At 49.1% G+C, this 21,454-nt stretch overlaps 1 protein-coding gene across 1 annotated transcript in view; it reads left to right on the plus strand.

Annotated features, from left to right (window-relative positions):
- Positions 1 to 21,454, plus strand: part of INSC (INSC spindle orientation adaptor protein) — a 120,568-nt gene that overhangs the window by 98,253 nt on the left and 861 nt on the right. The window contains exons 11-14 of the mRNA XM_032881247.1: positions 2,114 to 2,292; positions 9,793 to 9,859; positions 13,959 to 14,114; positions 15,621 to 15,697. Coding sequence (XP_032737138.1) covers positions 2,114 to 2,292; positions 9,793 to 9,859; positions 13,959 to 14,114; positions 15,621 to 15,697 — 479 coding nt within the window. The remainder of the gene's footprint in view (positions 1 to 2,113; positions 2,293 to 9,792; positions 9,860 to 13,958; positions 14,115 to 15,620; positions 15,698 to 21,454) is intronic.

Here is a 21,454-nt window from a genome sequence, read left to right on the forward strand (position 1 = left end):
TATTCCCTGGAAACATTTATAAATGAGTCATTGGAATCCTCAATTTAATCTTCCTAACGCATCCCAGGTGACTCAGACTGTAGTTTAAATAAATGTGCACCCAAATTAAAAGGCACTTAGGTGGTTGTGTTAATAATTGCTGTGTTGGCGGCAACCGTGACTGCATGAGAATTAGTGTGGGTGTTTGGATCTAGAAGAAATCTTTACAGCAAAGTGGGCCAGTGACTCATGTGGTCTCACTTCAAACTTTGGGTAAAGGGAGGTGGTCTGGAAAAGGTTGGCTTGTCCCTAGGGGTTCCTCCAAATTAAAGGAGAGGGCAGTCATTGGAAATCAGCAATCATAAGAGTTCTGAATTCCTGGGCAAATCCGATGCTTTGCCCTGGAGGATTAGATCAAGGTGCCACGTTGCTTAGTTGGTCCCACCTGGGCTGAGGGCCACAGCACTGCCCAAGGGCAGAAATTGCCTCCCTGGTAGAACTGAAAGCTAAATATGGAGGAGAACCATTGGGGCAAAGTCAAAGAGGCCTAGCGACATGAGGCAGCCTGGGACGCAGAAAGAATAGGGACCGAGATCGGGCCGACCTGCCTTTGAGTCTAGATGGTAACAATCACCCAGTAATTCTCAATTCCTCAATTTTGGGGAAATTGCTTCATATTTGGATCCTCAGTTCCCCCACTATAAAACTGTGATAGAAAGTTGGATCATGGTGAACGTGGAGTGGCTTCAGGAGATCAAAGGTACACAGCAGTGCCTGCACAGAGTAAACACTCAACAAATGGGAACATTGTTGCTACTACGAGCTTCTCTGAGCCTCGGCTTCTACACCTGCAAATGGAGGCGAGTCTTTGCTGTGTTAAGGGTGCTCAGAATTTAATGGTGCAGGGCAAGGCACACAGCAGGTGGCCCAATGAATATTACTTTCTGTTCCTGTTTAAGTAGGGACCAGTAACTGTATTCACTCAAAGGGACAAGAGGTGCCACCTTCAATGTCAGAAACTGGAAGCACATTTTCCTGAAGTGTGGTTTCTCTCCCTGTGTTTTCATAGAGGTGTGATCAGTAGGAGAGTACCTAGACGCAGCAGCACCTTGAATGGTGCTCAAGTTGGAGCTGAGGGTCCAAAGTTGAGTCCCCTGGAGTGGTGGCTGGCACACCTTCTCCTGGGGCAGGAGGCCATTTGGGGTCAAGTAGAGCCCATGGGGAAATGTGTTAAATGGTGGAGAATTACAGGGTATGGGGGATGTTTCCTCCTCTGCAAAAACCCATCAGATTCATCACTTGCAGATTAAAGTGGGGAGCTCTGGTTAGGTTTGGGTCATGGCCACTAGGATCCAAAAGAAAGAGCCTGACATCCCAAGGCTTGGTGTAGGAATTTTCCATAGCCATGTGACCCTTTTCTTGGGACCAAAGGAAATCCTGAAACTCTGCTGATGGCAGTTGGAAAGGCAGAGCCCTTATGTTTTAACTTCAGCTTTTTTCTTAAGGCAAATTCAGGAGCAGTCCCAAGTACATTGCTGGAGACACAGATGGACTGGGAGTTCTTTCCTGCTTCAGGGCCTTTGTACATGCTGCTGTTCCTTGGGCCTAGAACATGTTCTTCCCCAAATACTCTCCTGATTGCCTCATTTTCTCCTTAAAGTCTCGCTGTCACTTTCCTAGGGGAACCTTCCTTATGTACCCCGCTGGGCCTTTAGTTAATCTCTGAGCTCTTGTTCTTTTTCTTTCTCACATTAGAATTTGCAATAATCTTATTCATTTTTTTAAAAGCTAATTTTCTCCCACCTACTACTAGGATGTGAACTTAACGGGGGCAAAGCCCTGATCTGTGTCATTCACCATGCCATCCCAAGACACCAGCAGGGCCTGATGCGCTGTGTTCTCCCAGTTAAGGATTAAATGGACACAGGAAGAAATAGAAGGCGTGCATCAGGATTCGAATCCCAGCTCTGCCACTTATGTAGACAGATAAATTTCCCTCTCTGGCAACTGCTTTCCTATCTCTAAAATGGGTATCCTGCGCAGACTTTCCCCCAGAGCTATTGCGGGACCCGAATGAGATAACGGATTCAGGGGCCCTAGCAGGGAGGCTGATATCTTCCTCTTCACCATCCAGAACTGTGCCAAGAGGCCTCCTCTGGGGAAGTGTTCCTGCTGGCTTCTGCAGCCCTTGCCAACATCACCTTTTTTGACACGATGGCCTGCGAGATGCTTCTGCAGCTGAATGCCATCCGCGTCCTCCTGGAGGCTTGCAGCGACAAGCAGCGAGTGGATACGCCTTACACTCGGGATCAGGTGAGCAGCCCAGATGGGAGCAGGCCAAGAGCCTGTAGCCGTGAAGACAGAGGTTGGGAGGCCAGGGCAAAGGTTTTGGGGGAGACAATGTGGGCAGGCAGCACAAAGCCCATCCTGTTAGTCACATTCTAGGTCAAGGAAAATGCTCTAGACATGCCTCGTTGCCCTTGGAGCATCTTCGTGAGCCCACTCCCCACCTCACTTTTCCCTCCTGACCACTGTGAGGCCCTCCTCTATGCCCACCCATGCCGGCATAGCCCAGGAGGCAGAGATGCCACTGGAAGGTCCCCGGGCTTCCTCTAGAATTCTGTGTCCCAGTCTGACATTGTTTCCTGCAGAGAGTTTCTTCCCTTCTCTGCCTCCGGAAAAACAGGGGTTGGAGCAGAGACTTGATTCAGGTCCTCAACCTCTCTCTCAGAGTTTTTGTACATTTGAGCTCCACATAAAGTTTTGTTTGGGGAAAAAGGGTTTACTGCTAATCGTGTTTGAAAATATTGACTGAGGGGATTTTAGAGCCCTGAGCTCTAAGGTGATAGAATTCTATCTTGTCCCACCTCTGCCATACTCAGAATCCTATTTCCCTACCAGCAGGTGGGGGTGGTGGATCAGGTGGGTGTTAGGCCCCTGTAAATTCCACCAGGTGCCTGAGCCGATCGTCCCCCCCAGCCTCCAACCCCACTCACCCCTATCTGCCTCTTAGCTCCAGTCTCTGTTTCTCCCATCCCCAACACCTCTTCAAAGCTGCCACAGCTTCCTGTCGGACTGCTGCCCCAGAAACTTCTGGAAAGCCTTCCCTGATGGCTTCAGCTCTCTGGAGGCCAAAAGCTTTTCCCTACAGGCCGAAAGCTTCTCTACTATTCTATTCATGGACCGTGGGGACTGTGGGGACGATTCACTCTGAGCCTTATCTGCCCATGGGGTCGAAAACGACATACTTCACCAAGTCGAAATAAGAATGAACTAAACACATGAATACAAATGTGTGGCGCGCAGCCCCAAATGGGGAACCTCCAGACTAGAATTTCCTTATCTGTAAAATGGTCATGGTCTCTTCCAGCTCAGACATACTGTGGCTCTAGGGGCCAAGGTCCCTTTTTTATCATGAGGAGTGACCGACCCCCTCCTGAAACCTCATGGATTCCTTGGAACGAGGGGGTTCAGGGCCAGGAGAGAAGGTGGTCAGACTCTATGCAGGTGGCAGTTCCTTCTGAATCTGGTGTCTTCCTGCCACACTCTCTCTGCTCCCCCACATCACTCCCTCCCTCCCCCTTTCCCCCAAGTCTGGGCCTGGCACGTCCCCCACCCCCTCCATCCTCAGGACAGCTTCACCTTCTGCCCACCTACTTGGTGACTCAGAGCAGCCACTTAGCTAGTGAAAGCGCACCCATTAAAGAAACAAATGGCTCTTTCCTGTGGCAGGGGGAGGATTAAAGTGATCAGAGAGCTCTCTGTAATGAAGACAACAAAGATGAATTAGGCATTGAAGTGCTCACCGCCCCCTGAAACACTTAGGAAATTAAATGCCACGAGGCTTCCGGTAATGCGTCTGCCAGTGACGCCAGGACTGTCCCGAGCCCCCAGGTCTTGGATCTCTATTTTGTCCACCTCCACATGGCCATTTCCGTGAGAAACCCCTGTCACCCCAGCAAGCTGAATTCCCTTCAAATGCCTGACAAAAGCCTTGATTGCCTTGTCATCTTATACCCAGCATTGGGGTGTGGACAGGACTGAGGGCTACCTTGGGTGTGCACTCTTCACCCCCGCCCCAGCCCCACCCCCTGCTGCTAATGGGGGGGAGCTGGACGTGGTCATGCATCCAGAAACCCCTGCGTCACCAGACAGCTGCATGGCCTGTTTTCATTCCCGGGAAGTATATTCTAGGGGCCACGCTGCCCAGGGAATCCAGCCACAGCCAAGACCTGGGGCTGTTTCATCTCTGCTCTGCCCCAAGGCAGTGGCAACCTAAGGTGACAGGGACCCAGTTATCTGGTCTAGGCCACCACAGAAGCTTTCCCTGAGCATGACTTTCTGTGACCTTTCAGAAATAATTGCTTTCATAGAGGTGGAAGGTACTGGTTTCCGCTTCCCATGAAAACACACATTGCATTGGTTTGTATTTTAGAATGTTCAGATTTTGTGGCATTTCTGGAAACTCACTGTGAATACCATCATTGGGAATCTGTTATCAGAAATGCCAGTTAGTAGGGATTATAACTGACTCATGTTGCAAAGGCCCTCTCTACTGTATAAAACCCTTCTATATACCTATGTGACACACGCAACATAGTAGTAATGGTACAGGCTTTGGGTTCAGACAGACCCAACTTCAAATCCTGGCTCTGCCATTTGCTAGCTGTGTGACCTTAGACAAATCACTTAACTTCTCTGAGCCATAGGTTTCCTCATTTGTGTAATGGGGATAATCTCTTTCTTCCCCCTTCCTGTCATTATGATGATTAGATGACAGAAGGCTCATAAAGTAGTCAGAATCAAAGCATATACTCAGTGATGAATGGGGCTGGGGTCTGTGATAGAACCAGGGCCTGGGATGGGTCTGAGATGAAATGTCAGCTTTGGGAAAGGAGGGTGGGGCCAAACATGGAGGTGATGTGGGGGTGGTGCGTGTAGTGTGGAGTCAGGCAATGCATGTGTTGCTCCAGTCTGTGTGGGTAAATGCAAGTTGTGTGTGTGGATCGGAGAGTGGGGTTTCAGGGGTTTTTGATAAAGATTGTAAACCAGCATCACAACACCCAGTGCTGACCTGCCCCAGGAGTCCCTCTTACATAGCCAAGGGAACACTAAACACAGAGCCTGTAATCTGGCATTTACCCGTTCTCTGATCCTATGAGGCGCACACCCCAACCTCGATGCAATCCCCGAGCACTGTCCTCTGGCTTAGTTCACCAACAGCCTGGGACCTACATCCAAGGCAATGGTATGGCCTTTGTGGTTCTCTTTCCTGAGTCCAAATCCCAGCCCTCTTGTCTTGTGTCTCTGATGGTGAGGAGGGCAGGCTGTCTGGAAGATCCAAGTTCCCGAGAGTGGGACCTGTGCTTTTCTCAGGCCTAGGCAGGTACTCCTGGTGTCCAGGCCTGCCCAGTTCCCAGCTCCCTGGCCCCTGACCATGCCTAGCAGATGGAGTGAGAGGCTCAGGAGAGAGAAGCAGAGGCTGTGCCTTCCCTTGCACCACCTTGCCCCTTGGCTTTGGGGAAGAAAGTGCGTTCAAAGAGACCACATCCTTCCTCTCTGGGAGCTCTTCATTCTTCAGACCAGTGTCCAGTGTCCTTGTTTTGACAGTTTTGTTTTTTTATTTTAAAGATTTCATTTATTTATTTGACAGGGAGAGACACTGTGAGAGAGGGAACACAAGCAGGGGGAGTGGGAGAGGGAGAGGCAGGCTCCCCACTGAGAGGGAGCCTGATGCAGGGCTCGATCCCAGCACTCCAGGACCACGACCCAAGCCGAAGGCAGACACTTAACGACTGAGCCACCCAGGCGCCCCTTGACTGTTGTTTTGTTGTTTTTTTGGGAGGGGGGGTAGAGAAAATGGTAAGGAGGGAGGAAGGCAGGACAGAGAGAAGCACTGGGCTCCCCCCTAGAGGCTGAAAGAGATTTTGCTGGCTGCCGTTGACATTGCTGCTCTAGCTTTTAGAGAGTTAACACAGTGATGGTAGAAATCTAAATATTCCATCTAGCAATTAAAGAGTAATTCTAATTACAGTCATATGAAATGTTGGCCTTTTTGTCCTAATTACTGCACAGCATAAAAGCAATCATAACTTTTCATTAAATGCATCTCAGATTTTCTGTGTTGTGAATTCTCTCATATGAGCACACCTGTTCCTTCTATTTGGGATCATCCTCACTTGATTTTTATAGGATGTGGTCTTCCTAGTTTACAATGTAAAAAATGTTAGTCTACAATATAGAAAATGAAAGGGACAGAGATAGAGTCAGAGTGTGATCACAGGCAGGCTTTGCTGAGTATGTAAGACAAGCCTGGTTCATGCCTTGGGATCAGTTGCCAGACAAGTGTTCCAGGGGCGCCTGCCCTGGGCCAGCATGGAGTAAACCTTTTTCTCTGGGTGTGTGCTGACATCAAAAGGCTTTACCAACTTCCTCTTACCACGTGGGGCATTTCTTCTTGAATCAGTGACATGGGAGGTCCCCTGCTAATTGGCTGGGCCAATTTGCTATTCCCCCCAGTTTTCCTAAGGTAGGCAGTCTTTGGGAGGCCAAAGGAAAAATGCCACAGAGGTAATGAGCACAGAGTTTTTTTGCGGCAGGGGTGAGGGGGGTGGTTCTCCACTGGGAAGGGCTCCTTCTGTTCTGTGATCTCGCCTCCCTTCAGGAATGATTTTCCATTAACAGCACATTTGGAAACAGGGGGTGCTGCATTGGTTAGGACTCCTTGACATAATCCTTGAAGCTCTGGATACTTTCAGGCTCTGTTTCCCAGAAGGAAGTTATGCTCATTTTGTTTAACAGAAGTTCTGGGTGTTTGACAACACATTAGCTCATTGAATGCTTGTAACTATCTTATGAATCATGTTATACATTTATCCTGTTGTAGACCAAATAATGACACCCCCCCCCCCCCAAAAGGGGTCCACATTCTCATCCCCCAAGCCTGTGTTCTACGTCATGCGGTCAAAGGGATTTTGCGAGTGTGATAAAATAAAGGATCTTGGTAAAGGAATATTACCCTGGATTATCGATGCGGGTCTAACCTTACCACAAGGGTTCTTATAGAATGAGGCAGGAGGGTCAGGGTCAGAAAGTGAGCTCCGAGTGAGGAAGCAGAGGTCAGAGAGCCAAGAGCCAAGTAATGCGAGCAGCCTCTAGAAACCAGGAAGGGCAAGGACGTGGATTCTGCCCTAGAGCCTCCCGAAGGAATGCATCACTGCTGATACTCGGGTGTTAGCTCCTCGAGACCCGTGGAAGGCTTCTCACCTTCAGAACTACAAGGGAAAATTGTGTCGTTTTAAGCCTGAGCCTGTGGTAATTTGTTATAGCAGCAATAGAAAACTAATACAACTTCATCAACCAAGGAAAGGCTAAATACCATGGCCGAGATCCTATGGAAAAGAAATGATAAAGCCAGGATTTGGAACTAGGCTGATCCCTGTATTTAGCCACTACGCTGCCCTGCCTCTCACCTGGGGTGTCTCTCAGAACGGATATCCTCTGTATTCACCGATTAACTGCAGAGGGAATAGTGCCCTTTCACTCAGGAGGATTAGAACTTAATTGGAAATCATCAGACAGGATTGAATCAGCCTGGGCCAGGGGAAAACTGCCCAGCTCTTGCACTGTCCCCTGACAGCATTGTTATCATGTCTCCAACAAGGTAAACCAGTTGTCCCTAAAATCCCATTCCTGCACTTGACTTCAAGAAGTATTGATTCCCTTTCCCCACTACTTCACAGGGCACATGCAAGGATGTTTCACAAGGGGGACTCAAAGCAGGGCATAACTGGCATTTATTCAAATTGTGCTTAATTGAATACTTCATCTGAACCTCAGAAAACCACATGGGGTACAGGCTTTGCAAAGAGGAAGTAATTTTCATTAACAGGATCTAAATTAGTCTGGCACAAAGACCTACCTGGGCCCGTGACACAGCTAGTAATTGCCGCGTAATGAACCTGGTGCTGCAGACAAAGGTTTCCTTTTCCTTTTTTATTTTGTCCTTCCTTCCTTGCTTCCTTGCTTCTGACCTTCCCGTTTGGATCTGTGTGTCCAGGAAGTGTCTTTATTTGGAATAGCATGCTGGTGACGGTTGGCGCATGGTGGGTCTCGGTAGTGGGAAGAGAGATTGAGCTCCCTGCTACTGTTAATGGCCCATAGAAGGCTATTGAACCACAGTCTGACCCAGACTTGGCCTCTCGTTTCCTTCCTCATAAGACTGTGCACTTTAAGCCTCTTGGGGAATCTTCCATGTTTTAACTATATCTTTGACCCATATTTTTCCTTTAACTCCTTCCCCTCAGCCCATACACACTTACTGTCTTAGAAGAGGAGGAAAAAGAGCTTCTAGGGACCAAGCCTTCATAGAACATCTGGGGCAGGGGCAGAGTTGTCTGTGGGATAGAGCTTTTGGGGGTATTCTCTTGTTCCTCCCCTGGCAGCCCATCCCAGCATGCTTAGCCAGGCCCCTGACCAGGGTTGAGCCTCAGGGCTGAGTCTCAGGGCTGACACACAGCAGCCTAAGCGTACATATCCTTTTTCAACGTGTTTAGTGGGGATGGGGGTAAATACTCTAGTAGTATGGCAAACTTTTTCTTTTCTGTGCAGAAGAAGAGATTTGTTATATGCATTTTTTATGAAGAATAATATGCCAGTATTGAGCCAATTAAAATCTAGATAATACTTTTTCTTGGTAAACAGCACATTACTATGCGTTATCCAGTTCTAGAACTGTCCTCTGTAGACTGTCAGCTGCTGCCTCAGAGGTGGGGACATGGCCTCCAGTTATAATGTGTCCCAAGCTTTGAAGAACCCTTTGGAGAGAGATAGGACTGCACCAGTGAGAAGTGTTTTCTGTTTTGTTTTATCATTTATTTAAATTACCACTCAAGAGTGCTGTCTGCTTCTGTGGCAGTGGGTGGGTTTCATTTTGCCATTTATGTCAGGAGCAGTGTCTTGGGTGGCATCTGAGTTAATAGGCGTCAAGTTTCCAACATTTTCCAGTGGTGTTTTGGCACCTTACAGTTTGGGGGTCTATAAGCGGTCCCTTGATGGCCCATTCCTTAATCTAGTTTTGGGCAGTGAGTTCTCTCTGCAATCTTGACTATGCCAAGGGGTCGGGGTGGGGTGGGCTATTGGCTACCCAGCCCACATGGTTGTAACCAGGCTCGTTATCCACCTGGCTTCATCATATCTTCACTACAGACGGAGCCCTTCGGGGATGACCAACAGGCAAGGATCGTAGACTGCAGACTCGTAAAGTCAGCTGAGCAAGAACTTTCTCACCAGATTCCATACAATACATGACACTTGTGGTGTTGCTCCCCTTTAATCTTACTTATGTCCTATAACTTGACCTTGATACCTATTAATTTCAGGTTGAAAGTAGGTGGGGTTCACTATCAGGGGAAGAAGCTAGGATGAGTGAAACCCAAGCCAGGGGAGGGGCTAACAAGGAGTCAGCCAGTTCTGTCTGCATTTCAGGGTCTGGGGCTAGGTATACCCAGTAGAAAGGTGATGGGCCCCCCATCTTCACTCAAGCCACACTGCTTTCTCCAATGGAGTCTTGGGGCCCCCGGGGGCCACCCCAGTGCCACATGCTACTGAGTGGGGACCAGTCACTGGCGGAGGCACATGTGGGAGGCAGGAGCCCATGAGGATGGAAGACCATACCATGGGAGGATGGGCCATATAGATGGAAAGACCCATAGGCTAAAGGAAAGCTTCATAGCTCTGGGCTCCCCTGTCTGTAGAGAGCACCGTCTGGCTCCAGGGTGCCCGTTTTCTCAGATTCCCGATTCTCTTTTCCAGATTGTGACCATCTTGGCAAACATGTCTGTCCTTGAGCAGTGTGCCTCCGACATCATTCAGGAGAATGGTATGTCTTTTCAGCACTGTGTACCTTGCATGGATTACATGGCTCTCCAGGACCGTGTGCCTTTGTGTTTGTGTGAAGGCCTGTCTGTCGGTATGAGAATTGGGGGTGTGTGTCTCCACACTTACGTGAGCATGTGTGTGTTTGTGTGTATGCATATGTGTAGAGCCAGGCCAATATGTAAGTGCTTGTTTGCTTTCAACGGACTTCAGGCCTCATGGGACACAGGCACTGACCGAGAAGACAGAGCCTGTCAGATGATGCTAGTGGCATACTGGAAATAAAGCAGTGCAGGGGTAAAGTACACCCAAGCTGAGGGGTTAGCAGGTGCTATTTTAACTAGGGTGGTGAAGAGTAGACACATATTTCATTATGATCCAAAAAAGGAAAAATCTGTCCCTGCCAGAGGATATGTTTGAACTTTCGATCGTTCCTATCATATAGGCCTCCCTCAGAAAACCGGAGCTCCTGAGGAGGGTGAGGGTGGGGGAGCAGGTTGGGGCAGGCCTGACCCCCGGACCCCACCGCCCACCCCCCGCCGAGAGCATGGCCATCCCCCTGGCTCCCTGGTCCCGTTTGCACCCAGGGTGTCCGCAGAGTCCAGGTGAGGTGGGCCGGGTTTCGCTGGCCAGGGAGTGGCCCTGCTCCTTCTTTGCGTCTGTGGGAGGACAGGACAGGTCTGCCGCCCTGCAGCTGGGGTAGCAAGGGCTTCCTGTGACTGGGAAATAAGGGAGCAATTAGCAGCCAGTTGGAAACCCGAGACGCTAATGAGGACGAGTGAGCTGAGAGCCCGGGGCCAGCTGCTTCTGCTCTTGTTAAACCCCCTTCTCCTAGGTCGTCCCGCTGTTTTAACAAACACACACATTTCCCATCCCCCATTGCTCTATCATTAATTGAAAGACATCATTTTGAGTTAATTTTATGTGATTGAGCTAATAATGAAAACCTTTACTGAGCCAGCTGAGGCTAAAAGACTGAGGGGTGTTATTCAAGGCCCGTTCCTTCAGCACTCAGAGCCTTAAGTTCAAGTGGTCAGTGGCGGCAGGTCTCCAGAGGCCTAGGGATTTGGGATCGGAACATCTGGCCTCTCTAGGGGGTTTGATGGCTTACAAAGGGCTACTGACAAGTTTGTTCAGTCAGCAGTTAGAGACCTACTCCATGCCCGGCATTGTGCTGAACAAATGCACACAGAGGTAAAGAAATCCTTGGCTTTATCCTGGCCGGAGAGCCCAACTGGGTCAGATTGATAATGTGAGATAGCATGAAATTGACAATAAAACATTGCAGCCAAGGGAGGGGCGTTGCGGGAGGGGAAAACTGGAAACAGGCTGGGCTTGAATGCTGGCCCTGTAATTTACTAGCTGTGTGACTTCTGATTTTCCGTCTGCAAAATGGGAATGTACCTAGCTCCCTGACCGATGTGAGGATGAATAGGCAGCTTGTTAGAAGACTATCTGGCAAAGAATGGACGCGGGGTCAAGGGTGCCTGCTCTTTCAGGAAACAGTGGCCATCTCACAGGGCTCGGCTAAAGAGTGTTTGATGGGGCAGAACTGGAGGGATGGGCTGTGATGGTGAGGCAGTCAGCACCCACGGGAGCTCAGTGGGATTCTGGATGGAACAGGACAAAGCTATTGTGGGGACTGGGCTTTGAAAGGCAGTCCTCTTACTAGGAGTGCCTGAAACTCTGATGTGGCTTGCCCTGAAGCCTGGTGATGTTGTCTCTGTCCTGCCTGTATTGTGTGAGTGTGGGTGGTGTGGGCTGGAGGAAGGGTTCAGAGGCTGTGCTGCTGTCACCCCTATAAGGGGAGGCAGGCCAGGGCAGCCCAAGTTCTTACGAGACCCACTGACATCAGTATCCCTCTTGAGGCTTCTCCTGTAGGGGCTGGGCTGAGATGGAGAGAGTGTTGGGAGGGAACAGGGCCTTGGGGTCTGGTCTCCGAAGATGTAACCCCCAATCTTCAGGCAATTTTTCTGGCATTGAACCTGTGCAGGACTTGGAAACAGTCTGGATTTTCCTAGGCAGCCCCAATTTCATGGCATCTTATCTTTTTCTAGATAAGACTTACAAAGTTTATATTTAAAGGAAACTTGGATTTTATACATTTGTAAGACTTTTCACGTGAATGCATTCATATTCATTCATTTGATATTTATTCAACAAATATTTGAGTGAAACACTATTCTAGGTACTTCAGCTATTTTCATGCAGGAAATGGACACAAATCCTTACCCCTTGGGGTTTACATGCTAGTATATGAGAAACTATTGGATTCTTTATCAGATCCCAGGTACTAAGTGGGGGTTGGGAAAATGGCTTCTTTGTTGGGAACCTTAACCAGGAGTTAGTAAAATTTTCTGAGCCTGTGGCACTTCTCAAAGTTGTCATTCTGGCGTCCCTTGTTCATGTGCCTACAGGCTATAACATACACACGTCAGGACATTCATGGTTTTGACCTTGTCTTAGGGACATTGTGGACATAGGGAGCCTGAGGACTATGTTTCATTCAGTGGTCTGCGAGAGGCTTGGGAAGAGAAACACCTTGCCCTAAGGTTAGCATGTGTGGTGCCAGAAGTAAGAGGGACTGGGTCCCTTGAGCCTGTAGGAAGGAGGAAGGGGCATTTATTTACAAAGCTCATCAGAAACATAAAAGGCTCATCCCTAGGACTGAATAGTCCCAGGGCCATAACTAAGTGACCTATAGCCCCTGTGCATTGGTGGGATCTAGGAGAGTTAGAAATCACATTTGGTTCAAATAAGATTCAGAGAGACATGTGGCTAAGGTCTTGGACTGGAGCAGACTTCTGTGTGAACTTGGGAAAGCATTTTCTCTCTCCAGACCTCGGGTGCTCTTCTGTGAAATGGGGGTGGGGAGTTTGGGCTAGATCTCTAAAGACCCTTCTGGCTCCATAGTCAGAGATTACAAACTTAGATGCTTGTAGACCCAGACAGGTAATATGAATGGATGATGTAGACTCAGCAGGGACCAAGCCAGTCTCATTTAAAATAGCAAGCTTGTAATAAGCTTCAGCAAATTGTCATGAAGAAATGTGGGCCCAATGTGAAGTCAGGAGGCAGTTTTTTTGGAAGCTGGATTTTGATGGAAATCTGAATTTTAATGGAAATCTTCCAATTTTCATAATAGCAAAAATTTAAAAAAATGTTTAGACAGTGTGTGGAGCAACAAAGCAACGTAAAATATATCTGTGGGCCATGTCTGGTTCAAGTTCTAATCTGGCAGGTGTCACTGGGAGCAGGGAAGGGAGTGTGGGCTGGGGTAGGTAGGAAATACCTTTCCTAGGAGAAGGACTTTTACTACAACTTGCAGGATGGGAATTAATTAAATGGAGTGTGAGAGGGAAAAGGACAACCATGCAGAAAAATTAGGAGGCAGAGGCACAGAGGTGGGAATCAATGTGGAGGTGGGCTTATGGGGCAATCAGAAGACAGATCTGGATTCAGGGGAGGGCAATAAGTCTTTTCAGCTGACCCAGTTCAGGCCTACAGCTCTCAATGCAGCTACCTTCCCTCCTCCTGTGCTTGAATTCCCTCTAAAACATTTGCTCTGTTGGTTATCCAGTCCAGGTTTGGGTCACCTCCCCTGGTGCCCCATCCCCTCTGGATCAATCTCGGGTGCAGCTGAATCAGAGATGAAGGAGGCTTAGAGAATAACCAGATTACCTGAGTTCTGATACCAGCTCCCCAGCTACTCCAGGTGTGACCCTGGAGAAGAGACTTCCCTTCTCTCTGGGCCTCACAGTGAATTATACTAGTATCTAGTTCATGGGGCTACTGGGAGGTTTTAGGGGATCATGCATTTATTGTGTATTCAATATAGTATCATGCATATAATAGAAGCTCAGAAATAACATTTTAAAAATGAAAAGGGATATCTTCCCATGTCCCTTCCAAGTATAGTGACTTAGTACGTGGAGTCAGAGATATCCTCGGGGCAGAAGGAGTAGAAGCGATGGCCTCATCCAGCTTCCTTCCCGGGTGGAGACCGGCTAAGTCTCCAGCTCTTGCAGCCTTCTACCCAGCTGGTTCCCCGGGGAAGGCTCCCTGCTGGGGCAGGTACCACCTGTTCTTTGCCTCCTACCCAGGGGTCCAGCTAATCATGGGCATGCTGTCCGAGAAGCCAAGGTCTGGAACGCCTGCTGAGGTGGCAGCTTGCGAGCGAGTCCAGCAGAAGGCTGCGGTGACCCTGGCCCGTCTCAGCCGAGACCCAGAAGTAGCCCGAGAGGCTGTGCGGCTGAGCTGTAAGCGGTGTTGTCTGAGGCAGGAGGGAGGGGAAGGCGGGTGTGGGGAGGGGAGCAGCCCTGGTTTCATGGCAGCCACAGATGACTCAGAGTCAAGCCTGGCAGAGGTGAGCCGTGCTCTCCCAGGGCCAGAAAACGCTGGAAAGGGGGCCCATGTGCAGTTCCTCGTCTAGAAGAGGCTAATTCTATTAAAATAAAGCTAGAGAGGAGAAGGGCCCAGAGAGGCTGAAGTCGGATGAAACCGTGACTCCCCTGATGACTTCCCACTTAGAAGTCTAAGTTCCTTCATTCACTTGTTCCATTCCATCCTTTATTCCCGCTCTCGATTATCCGCTTCCTCTCTTGTTTCCTTACCTGCTCATTTGTTGATTCACTCCTGACCTCATCCTTTTGTTCATTCATTAACTCATTCGTTGCTTCTTTTACTCACTTTTCGCTCATTTATTAATTAATTCACCCATTAAATCACTCATGTATTCAGTTCATCACATTTACCCAGTGGAGGGGTTCAGAGCACCCACTCCCTGCTCGACTCTGTCCTGGCCCCTGCGACTGTCACCCTGATGGTAACATTGTCCTGACCACTGGGGCTTATAGCCTCACAGGGTGGCAGATGTGGGAAGGAAAATGTGCGCTTGAATACCACAGAGCAACGTTCAGAGCATGTCCAAGTCTCGTTGCCGCACAGGGGAGGTAGCTCACATTTATCTGGGTGGGTCAAGGAATGTTCTAGCAAGGAGGTGAGGCCTCAGCCACGGTTTGAGGCCTTATTGCAGTGTGGTGGTTGAGAAAGGATGCCCCAGGTAGGGGCACAGGGACAGGCATGGCCTTGCTGCCCATCATACAGGTCCCTGGCAAAGGACATGAGGTAGCCCAAGCTTCCGGCTCCAGAAAGACTTTCTGGAAGGTAAACACACAAAATGTGTCTCTACACCTTTTTATTAATATCTCATGAGTTGACTTTTTGTTTTGTTTTTGTTTTTTGAAGTTTGTAGAAAGTCCCCTTATACTGAAAAGCACAGGCCTTTATTTGCCTTTCCTCTGTAAAGGCTGAGGAAACATTAGCCTCCTCACTCTGAAGTTTTCTGTCATCTTAGCAGCAACATATTTTCTGACTGAGGTAGACATTTGGGGGAAAATGGTATTGGGCAGTCCTGCTGATAATGACGTAAACATTTGATAGAGTTCCGGCAAAATTAGAAATACCCACACAGGAAGTTCTCTCCCCAAGGTCCCCCATACACCCTGTTGCAGTCTTCCTGAGCTCAGTGCGGGCCCTGACCAGGGTCCCCTCCTACCGGAGGGAGCAGGAGGTCTCCACCACAAGCTCCTCCAGGGGGGTTCAGCCCCTGTTCCCCAGCTGGTTGGTGAGCTGATGGGGCCCAGGAGTCACCTCCCTCTACAACGCCTCATGTAGAAGGCATGAGGGAGAGAGAGCACCTCTGGGTCAGGCCTGGCCGGGTCCATCCCCTTCCTGGGCATGACGTTCATGTGTGTCTCACGCAGGTATGTCCCGCCTCATCGAGCTCTGCAGGTCGCCCTCCGAGAGGAACAGCAGTGATGCTGTGCTCGTGGCCTGTCTGGTGAGTTCTCCAAGGTCTCCCGGCTTCCTCCCCAGGCGTTCGGGACTGCAGGCCAGGGCCAGGAGAGCAGCTGAGGCCTCAGTTGCCCTGCATAAGCCATAGACTTCTCTGCACTCAACTTTTCTCTTCAAAATGGTGATAAGGGTGTTTCATTCATTCACAAAACTGTGAAAAGAAAAGGGGCACCTGGGTGGCTCTCTCAGTGGGGCGTTTGACTCTTGGTTTCAGCTCAGGTCATGATCTTAGGGTCTTGGTATCCAGCTTGCATCAGGCTCCCTGCTCAGTGGGGAGTCTACTTGTCTTCCTTTCCCTCTGCCCCTCCCCCCAGCTCATGCACACCCTCTCTCTCTCTCTCAAATAAATAAATAAATCTTAAAAACAACTGTGAAGAAAATGATATGAGGTCATACATAGGGGAACCCTCCCCCGGACCTGTACTTTTAGGAACCATGAACCTTTGAGGTTCTGAGGAGTCTTAAGAGCACACGGAGAGCAGGGTGTCTGGCGGGTGGAATGCTGGGAGCTGGCAGTGATGCCATGATGCTTGCAGCAACGGGAGCTAGGGTGTGGAGGTCTCCTGCCTGTTCTAAAGGGGACACTGGGAGAAAAGCCTTCCATCCCCTTGGACAGAGCCCCTTTACTGGAACCCTTTCAGCTCTGTAGCTCCCCCATCCTTTGTGGAATAGGACTGGAGGCAGTAGGACAGGATAAAGAGTGTTATTTACCGGGATCTTCAACCTGAACCAGACAAGTGCATCTCACAAGGTCCCCACCCAACTTCTCCTTGCTGCATGAGGCCACCATGAACAAATCCCCTGTACCAGCTGGGGATGCATGTTTTGTCTCTCTACATTCCTCCCTGCAGGAGCCATCCTAAATCCCAAAATAGAGCAGCCTCCAGTTGGAAGCATGAGGAGGCAGGGAAGCCAATGTATAAACAGGTCATTTGGCTTTCAGAAGGGAGTGCCAGATTCTTGGTTGGTCCTCAAAGAACATGGGGGTAGTGATGGATCCGGAGGGCCTTTGAGCTAGGTCACAGTAAAGCCCGCTCTGCATCCCATTATCTTCTAGACTAAGCTCATCTCATTTTTAGGAGCTCCTGATAGATGTTGTATGTTGTGAAGACAGGAGGGCATTGCAGTGAGACACACCTGTCTTGGTTTTGCCATTAATGAGCTGTGTGACATTGAGTAGGACACTAAGCGCTTGTAAATCTTATTCAGTACATATTTACTGAGTGATTCTGTGTGCCAGGCACACTTCTAAGCTATGGGGATACAGCTGTAGGGGGAAGAAAAGACAAACATCTCTGTTCTCATGAGGTTTTGATTCTGGTTCATGGAAAACCTTAACTGTTTTGTGCCTTTGGTGATCTGGTAGAGCTTCTAGATCCCTTCTAAGAATAATGTTGTAAATGCATAAACCAAAATATATAGGATTAAGGAGACTAATTCTATTAAAATAATCATTAGAGTATTTATAGGTGATATATTAATATATGTACTTTTAATGAACACATTAAATAAGAGAAAGCAGTGGGCCTAATGAATATTATAATCTTGACTAGGGGTAAGCATAAATGGTATCTGACAGTACCTCCGACAAGAGTTGCTCTTGTGACTTTTATTGGCTCATGAGTCGCAGGAATTGTTGAGATTTTGCAGTCTAGCAGGCAACTGACAACTGGCAACTGAAGGAGATGCTAATTTTCTGTTGGAGATTAGTAGGTAGAGTGATGTAATTTTTCCCTCCAAGTTCACAGAACTTTTTAATTCTGTCTGGCTTAGGGAGTCAAGTGGAGAGAGTTAATGGGAGGGGGCAAATATAATCATTGGCCCCAACTGCCATTATCTCCACAACTCAGGGGGCCCACAGTGCCCGGCACTATGAGGCCCTGAGGCAATAGTGGGGAGTCATAAGTCTCCAACAGCATGTGGGCCTGTCACAGTTCCTTGTCCATCGCCATACTTAGTTTGAAGTAAAACATGCAGAAGGGCTTGGCCACCATCTTTAATCACTTGAAGGTCTTCCTGGTGGAAAGGGGATTACATTTCTCCTGGAGGGTGGGTCATGGGATGCTGAAGAGAGCTCCTCCCTTCCTAATCCACCCTCCATGTGGCTTCTGGGCTAACCCTAATTTTATAGTTACGACACTTCCGTCACGGGCCCTTCCATGATTCCCCTTATCCATGGCCTACCATCTCCAGCCCTACACAGGCTGGCTGGAGCACACCGCCGGAGTCAGAAAGCCTCCCACTGCCTCCTGGCCCTGTCCTGCTCGGCCAGGCCAGAGTACTGAGAGCCACCCTGACGTTGCCCTGGCCCCTGTCCTCGGCAGATGCCCTTTCTCTCCCTCCGCCAGCAGCCCCTTCAAGGTTTAGACGAGACTCCCTCTTGTCTGTGAAGTGTCCCAGGAACCATCTGTGGGTCAGAGGCAGGGAACACACAGTGTGCACCCGGGCCTGCAGGCTGGGATTTTGTTTGCTTCAGTAGGAGGCAGGTTATGTGATCCAGGGTACCAGGTGTTGGAAGGGGAGGCTCTTGGAATCCAAACCTAGGCTTGCCTGATGCCAAAGGGCTTGACGTTGCAGCCAGACCTTGTTTTCAGCCATGTTTTCTCCCCCATGTCTTATGGCCCTGGTCTTGCTACCTCAGCTCCTGGTTGGTTTTTGTGTTTCTCCCCAACTAGTCAGGAACCTTCTTAGGGCTGGGGCCCTCTTCTGGCTCTTGGTGTCTCCATAGAACCTTGGGTTTGGGGATTGTTTCTTGCCTGGCCAAGGACTGTATAGACTTGTCGTCCCATCCCAGGCCCCAGAATGGGCAGGTGTTGCTGATTTGGCTCCTAGAAGGGGCTCCACATTTGAGTGTGGGCCCCTGGCTGCTGCATTGGAGGCAACTGGGTGGCTGGGCTGGCAGATGGAGTTGGAGGCTACCTCTCCCACCTTCCCCATGGCCTTCTCCCAGGCTTCAACAGCTCTCTTCAGGTGGAAGGAGGACATTTCAATTATTGTCTCCCACATCTGGGAAAGTGGCAGTGCAGATTGCCTCTCGCAAACAGAATTGATTTTTCCTTAATGAGGCGGCTGTCAGTGGGCTGCTGGGCTTGGGTGTTTTCAGACTGTCTGGGAAGGAGATCTTGGGATGACTGGCTGTTAACCCTCTGAGGGAAGCAGGGGCCCAGAGACAGTCTTCAGAAGGGGGATGGGTCCTTTGAGCTCTGGGATGCTGAGGAGGGGGTGCTCTGAGTTGGTTTGGGTTCCTGTCCCACAGGCTTCCTGGGGACCCTGGGGAGATGAGGGTGTCTGTTTGCCTTTGTGCTTTTTCAAGTCTGTTTCTAGTTCATTCCCTTTCTCTCCCCCTCTTCTCCCTTTCTTTTCACCTCTTCTCTCTCTTTCTTTCTCTCTCTCTACCCCCATCTCTTGCTCTCTCGCCCTAAAAAAAGAGAACTACAGGCCAGGGAGTGCCTGGGTGACTCAGTCAGTTAAACGTTCAACTCTTGATTTCAGCTCAGGTCATGATCTCAGGGTTATGAGATTGAGCCCTGCTCTGGGCTCCACGCTCAGCCAGGGGGCTACTGGAACTTCTCTCTCTCTGCCCCTTCCCCCCACTCTCTCTCCCTCTCTCCTTCCCTCTCCCCCTTTTTCTCTCTCTCCCCCTCCCTCTCTCTCTCCTTCTCTCTCTATCTCCCTCTCACCTGCCCCCCTTTTCTCTCTCATTTTATTTTTTCCTTTTCTTTCCTCTAGAGCTTACCTCTCTCAGAGGTTTTTCTCTCTCTCCTTCTTTCCCTTTACTCCTTTGATCCCCTCAACCCTCTCCCTGCTTTTCACTCCCTCCCTTTCCTCCCATTCTGGCTCCTCACCTGCTCCTACCTCCATCCTGTCCCATTAGCCCCCCCCATCCCCAGGACACTCTTTATCTTTGTCACTATTTCTCTTTTTCCATCTCCCTCTCGTGCTTAATCTCTTTTCTTTCACCAGTTCATCTCTGCCTCTTGGTTTTGACTTTTCCTCAGTGTTCCATTTCTCTGTTGTCTCTTTTTCTCTGTCTCTCTATTTTCTTCTTCTAGCTCATTCTCTTTCCTCATGAGTCTATTTTCTCCCCATTTCTTTTTCTTTGTCCCTCCCTCTTGCTTTATTTTCCTCCCGATGATATAAAATACCTCAGTGGCCTCAGAGCCTCCTCTGCTGAAGATCTTAGGTTCCATTTTTTTCTGTGACAAGCCAAGGATTATAGAGTTATTTCTCCCAGTTGGAGCCAAGAGGAATCAGGAAGTGCCACAGAGTTCAGCCCCATAGCTCTTAGGGGAACTCCTACCCCAGGAGAGGCAGGACACACTAGTTAAGGGATAGTCTCCTGGAGTCCACTTCTTGCCACTGGTGTTTCAGACCCTGCTTACGTGCATAGAGACATAGGTCCCCTCTTCTTGATCTACCTTGGACATGGCAGCATCTGTTTGTCCGACAACCAACTTAAGCCTTCTTCTCTTTTTACCAACTTGGTGATTTCTCAGCAGTAGTTGTAGGTAATGGGCCTCTGCCTGCCTTGTGCTCAATATAACCCCTTGTCCTGGGCTCGTACTGGTCTTCCTGTGTGGATGAGTATGAGGGCCTTGGAGTGGGACTGCTGTGGGATCTCAGGAAGGCCGTTTTCCCTTACTGAGCCTTTGTCTCTTCATTTCCAAACCGAAGATCATGATACTTACCTTGTAGTAACCTATAGGGATTAAATGAAATACTATGTGTAGATACTGAGTGATATTGGTATTCTTTTTTTTTTTTTTTTTTTTTTTTTTGCCCTTTCAGATTTTCCCTCTTTTTTTTTCCCGGGTTGGCCTGGGGGGGGGGGGGGGGGGGCTTAATCTCTCGCCTTGCTCCGTGCTGTGTACAGGTCCAAGAAGAGGGAAGGCATGCAAATTCACTGAGCACTTAGCATGCACTGTCTCAGCTGACTGGTAGGCACACAGCCCACATGGAGTTTCGGGCTGCTCTAGCAATAGAACTCTGTTTAAAGCATTTAATTTGTTCTTTTTCCCCCCCCCAACAGACATTTATTGGGCCCTATGCCAACCCCTGTCTTACCTGCTATAGATGCAGAGAAAAATAAAACAGAATCTCTATCTTTGAGGAGCTCAGAGTCTAGTATGGGAGACAAACCCCTCAAAACCAGTTGCAGTCGAGGGTGAGATGTTTGAGGTCCACCCAGGGACCCAGGCTGCACAGAGGAGGGAGGGACTGTCTCTGCTTCAAGGAATCAGGGAAGACTTCCCAGAGGAGATGACGGTGGACCAGGCCCACAGGATAAATGTATCCGCTGGCTCAGAAAAAGTGGGGAGGAACTTTGTGTCGTGGAGAAGAGCTGAGCGAGGGTGCGGGGACATAAAACAGGATAGAGCTCTCAAGGAAGAGTGAAATGCCCAGCGCAGGGAGACCTGGCCAGTGGTGTCATCCATCCGTACCTCTCTTTCCAGCTAGAACCTCCATCTCCTTCAGTTTTATGACCTTCCTTCCTCTTTCTTTTCCCTCTTTCCCATCCCATAATGCTTTGTCAGAACCTTGCTGAATGTATGGATCAATAAATAGCCCTTGCTATACTCTAGGGATCCAGAAACAAGGATATCATTCCACTCATGCTTCTGTTAGTAATGGTCCTGGCATGAACAAATCTTGAACCTAAATATGTCAGCAAGTGGACCAGATTTTTTTTAATGACAGATATTTAGAACAACCAGGTTCCTAAGCTGATTGAAAAACCAAAATT

The sequence above is a fragment of the Lontra canadensis genome, unplaced genomic scaffold, assembly GCF_010015895.1.
Source record: "Lontra canadensis isolate GAN:19392208 unplaced genomic scaffold, GSC_riverotter_1.0 scaffold74, whole genome shotgun sequence".
Classification (NCBI taxonomy): domain Eukaryota; kingdom Metazoa; phylum Chordata; class Mammalia; order Carnivora; family Mustelidae; genus Lontra; species Lontra canadensis.